Genomic DNA, 5,173 nt, shown 5'->3' on the forward strand with positions numbered 1-5,173 from the left:
AAGTTGTAACAAACAACTGCAATTATTTATCTCAACTTTTCACAACTGCTTTCACTTAATTTGATTATATTGTTCTAATGCTCTTTGAACTGTGTATAACTACTGAAACAAGCTTTATATTACCTAGCAGAAGTTGTGACAGTTCAGTGTAAACAAATTTTCAAGTTACATGATGCTATGTCCAATGTTTCTCAAGCAGGGACCACAAAAATTGTCTAGTCTGGCAAATTTTACAGATTAAATTGTATGCAAGATACTCATCTAAAGTAAATGTATAAGAGTAACACAATTTTAATATATATGCTTACAAATAAAACTGATAAAGCAAAATAAGAGAAGTTTGTAATTTAAACTTTCTCCTAATTTGGAGAAAATACACAGACAAGAAAATATATTAAGGATAAAAAATCATGTTCAAACTTTCAATACGAACCTGATCATGCACTATTTTTGCTTGTCTCAAAATAGCAATCACATCCCCCATCGTCTTGATTCCCATGTCGTACAAGTATTCCTTTGTAAGGTCTGTCAACATGTCAGTTCTAATCCGATGGTCTATAAAGGTAATAGCATAGTTTGCTGCCACTGAAGCTGGTAATCCAGCATTGGAAAAAAACTCAATCCACTCAGATGTTGCTATAATACAATATAAAAAAAGAGAGAAACAAATTTAATTTTATTCAACTCCTTAAATATAAAGATATAACAATTTGCAAAAGACAAACATAAATTTTGGTCTTACAGGCTTTGTAATATAGATACCAAGTTATCTGAACATGTTCGGCTGATAAGATTTTGTTAGCTGTTCAGAAATGTCAGGTGTAAAACATTAAGTACCAAACATACATCTAAAGTTCCTAGTTAAAGTTCATGTTATCTTAGCTTCGAATTGTAACATGTTCAATAAAGTTTAGAAAACTGACTGCAAGTAGTAGATACAATTTTCTCCCTACTCTTTGAAACAAAGTTGCTTAAGGATATACAAATGGTTGAGTACATTGCATTAAAATGATTTTGAATATGTAAATCAACAAGTCATGTGACAACCACAGCTGATACAAATTTGTGATGATAAGATGCTACTGAAAATTTATTGTTTTTTGGAAGGGTAGGTAACATTTATTTCCAAAGTGAAATACTTATACACCCAGATCAGAAAAATGTGTTTAAATTAAGATTTTAGAATTTACAAGTTAGGGATGTCTTTTGTACTCAATAGCATTAGAAAATAAAGGAATAAACTTATTTATAAAACAGAGAATTACATAAAACAAAGAACTGTTAAAAGCTGTATCATTAAAAGCATACTGAATGTTAACATTTCTGAGGGTCATTTGAAACTAATCTGTTTTCTCAACACATATATCCTTCAAGAAATACAAGATCAAATTTCACCAAATAAGCTGCACACTGAAACAAACTTCTCTTTCACTGTGAGATATCATCTGACTGAAGAGGGCACGCGTTAAAGTGCCGAAACAAGTATCAGAATTTTGTGTCAAAGTTCCAAACAGTGTGAATTACAGTTTAATCTACAGATCAAAGTTTACCTATTGTGACTATTTTCATTTTGATATACAAGTGCACATGAATTATTCTTTCACTGGTAATACACTACTGAAATAGGTATATTAACAGAAGGGACTTAATACTGTTATTACTGCTTCAATATCACAAAGCAGTAAGGAGGAAATTGACAAATTCTATGATATAATAGAAAAAGCAAAAAAAATCAATGCAAGACTCAAGAGGTCTGTCATCATTATAATGGGAGATGAGAATGCCAAGATTAGAAATTAAGGATCAGTTGTCATTAGAAGTCATGGATTAGGAACATGGAATGAGAGAGAAGAAAAATTGGTAGCCTGGTACAAAGTCAATAATCAGATAATCCAAATGCTTGGTTTAAAGAACATCTAAGGTTTCTTTAAACTTGGAAAAGCCCAGAAGATAATGTTCATAATCAAATTGACTATATCACTATGAATAAACAACTTAGAAATGCTGTTCACCAACCAAAAAGTCATCCTGGAGTTGGCTTTGGGAGTAATGATATTTCAGTCACATACAACTTTATAGTAACTTTAAAATGACCTACAAAAAGAACCAAAATTACAACGGAACAACCTCTACAACAATCCAGACATGAAGAACAAGTATGCAATTGCTGTGAAGAATAGATTCAAAGTACTAGACACAAGGACAAAACAAAATAGGAAATATTTATCCTTTGTCAAAATAGCTAAAGAAGGCATCCAACAAAGAGAAAAACAGAATAAGAACAAATGGATGACTGCAGAGGTTTTGAAACTAATGACAGAAAGACAAAAAATAATGCAAATAGATAGTGATAGCTATCAGCAAATAGATAAGCAAATCAAGAACAAATGTAAGGAGGCAAAAGAAAAATGGCTAAATGGTGAATGTGCACAAATAGAAAAATCAAAATCTACAGTCCCAGCATTAATGCACAAGAAAATAAAGTATATTGTAGATTTCAAGACATGTACATCAAGAGAGTGCATAAGATCAAAGGATGGAACTCTTATTAAGAAACAAAGCAACAGAAGCAAATCGTATTGCAGCCAAAACTATACAAGCTTTTGACGACTTTGGTATCAGGAACAAGCCGAGGTGATAAATGAAACTTATGGCAATGTCTAAATTCCAGAAGATCGAAGTAGATCAATTTTCATTGCACTTCTAAAAGAAACCTGGTACAACTAAATGTGAATTACATCATAAACATTACAAGTCACATAATAAAAGTTATTATGCGTAATATTATGTTAAGAGCTCAAGGAAGTAAAAAACTTGAAATAGGCAAAGAACAATGTGGATTTGTACAGAACAATGGAACACGGAATGTTTTCTGAATGAGCCATTGAGATACAGAAAGATCTTTACCTACATTTCACAAAAGCATTAGTCAAAACAAAGCAAGAAAAATTGCTACAGATTCTCCAGGAATTAGACCTAGATAGAATAGGCATTAGAATTATATAAAATCTCTATTGGGAATAAACAGAAGGAATAAGAATGAAGATGAAATGAGCAGGTATACAAAGATCAAAAGAGGAGTTTGGCAAGGTTTTGTTTTCTCACCAGACTTGTTGAATCTATATGGGGGATATAACATAAATAACCTATTTTATGCAGGTAATACAGTGCTCATAACAGACTGAAAAGAGAAGTTTCAACTAATACTAATACTAGTAGTAGAAAACAAGTAGAGTTCATGTAAATTGTAATGTAACTTGTAAGCAAAAAAGAATGTCCCAAAGTGTGAACTAATCATAAATAGTAAAACTATAAAATAAGTGGTAACGTTTAATTATCTGGGAAGTTTAATAATGTCTGCTAGTAAATCTTATGTAGAAATTAAGAAATGAATTGGCATGGCAAAGGATACTGAAACTTTAAAAACTGCATTAAGTTACAATACAACCTTAATTTAAAGTTTAAACAGCTAAAATTCTAACTGAATATTGTAAGCGTCTGTATTGTATTTGCAGTTTGTACGGTGATAGCACTGATACTAACTTATAATCTATAAAATTTCATTTTCACATCTCACAAGCCTAGTACTAGTAGTAGTACATTAACATGATTGAGTCAGACAATGACACTACTGGATCAAGGTTCTATTTAATTCTAAATGCAGAAGTATAAATTTTAGCCTTACTTCTTTATGAAAAAAAAGGCATGCCAGAAATAAAACTCTTTATAACAAAATATAACATTACTTTACTTACTTAATGTTGTATCCGGCGCCATTTTCACTCTGTACGAGAAATTTTAACAAATTTAGGCCTACGAATAAGAGTTTAGAGTGACATAAGAATTACCAAGTCTTATTTTTAGTTCCTCCAATAAATAACAATAAAAAAAGAGAAGGAAAAAGTACTAAAACATTAAAGACAATTTCATTGGAACGCTAAGTAGAAAATATGTTCAGTTATGATTTACATTGATATAAAAGCATGATGAATATCGCAAATACTCTCGAATTAATTTTTTAATAAAAAAATCATATTATAACAAAATCAGAAAATATATTATAAAGAGAAACAACGAAATAATTCAAAATTTTCGTTTTTCAATTCATTTATTTTGTCTTTTTGCATTAGAAATGGTTGTACCAGTTTCATAGTGTTATAAGCTACATTTTCAATTTTATAATTTAGTTGTTTCTCAGAAGGAATTGCCAGCGATGATGATATAATAACCGAGAAGCTTCTTCTAACATCTAGAAGCGTTAGGTTAGGCTTGTTTTGAATTTCGCGAAAAACTACTCGAAGATTATCTGCGCTAGTCTTCCCTAATCTAGCACGACAGACAAGAGGGAGAGCAGCTAGTCAACATTCTTGAGCTACTCTTTTACCAACAAATAGTAGGATTGATCGTGACGTTATAACGGCCCGACGACTGAAAGAGCGAGCCGAGCACCCTAACCATCCCTTAAATTACTAAGAATCGTGGATAGATTATTTATAATACGAGTATTCAGTTAGTTTATGAGGTCGGTGCTAGAAAAGTTGTTCACAGTTTAGTGTTAGAAGTGAGATTTATTAAGTATATTTAGTTATTTGAATGACTAGCCTGAATATTCTGTAAGTAAATTTACATATTTATGAATTAGACATGCTATTAGTCTTGGAAATTCTGTTGAAACGTTGTTTGTGCACTTACGGTTGCAACTACAAATACAAGTTAAAGTAACCGGCAACAAACGTTAAGGAAGAAATAAACTAAATTGTTATTGTTATATGGACCGGCTTTCGCATTATTTTTACCAGATAATCCAAAAGAATTCGCCCAACAGAAAAACATTACGATCATAATGTACTCAGTGTTTCCATTTTCCAGGATTTGTCCTGAGATTCAAGAATTTATGTCTCTCATATAGGATTTATTCTTCTTTTTTTTTGCCAATTCTTGGATCCAGAATTGTTTAACTGATTTTAATAGATTTCCAGAAACTTGTAAGAATTTTGCCAATTTCCAATACAAGATAAAAGACAACATAAGTTATCACATATATAGAACAAGATTGACAAAGTCTGCGGACTTACAACGCTAGAAACCAGGTTTCAATACTCGAGGTGAGCAAAGATAGCCTATTGTATACTGTTGCGTCATCGAGGTCACGTGACTGGTGTGGCGCCCTCTA

At 31.5% G+C, this 5,173-nt stretch overlaps 1 protein-coding gene across 4 annotated transcripts in view; it reads right to left on the bottom strand.

Moving 5' to 3' along the window:
- Window positions 1–3,975, bottom strand: part of LOC106472155 (uncharacterized protein C19orf47-like) — a 52,619-nt gene extending 48,644 nt beyond the window's left edge. For 2 of the 4 annotated variants that reach the window (XM_022400757.1, XM_022400754.1), the window contains exons 1-2: window positions 3,756–3,973; window positions 434–636 (exon numbers count right to left, since the gene is read on the bottom strand). In XM_022400757.1, coding sequence (XP_022256465.1) covers window positions 434–636; window positions 3,756–3,777 — 225 coding nt within the window. In that variant the 5' untranslated portion in view covers window positions 3,778–3,973. Of the gene's footprint in view, window positions 1–433; window positions 637–3,755 lie in introns of all 4 variants that reach the window. The other 2 variants (XM_022400756.1, XM_013932785.2) reach the window with 2 other exon arrangements.
- Window positions 3,976–5,173: the final 1,198 nt, after the last annotated feature.

This window comes from Limulus polyphemus, unplaced genomic scaffold (assembly GCF_000517525.1).
Source record: "Limulus polyphemus unplaced genomic scaffold, Limulus_polyphemus-2.1.2 Scaffold5121, whole genome shotgun sequence".
Taxonomy (NCBI): domain Eukaryota; kingdom Metazoa; phylum Arthropoda; class Merostomata; order Xiphosura; family Limulidae; genus Limulus; species Limulus polyphemus.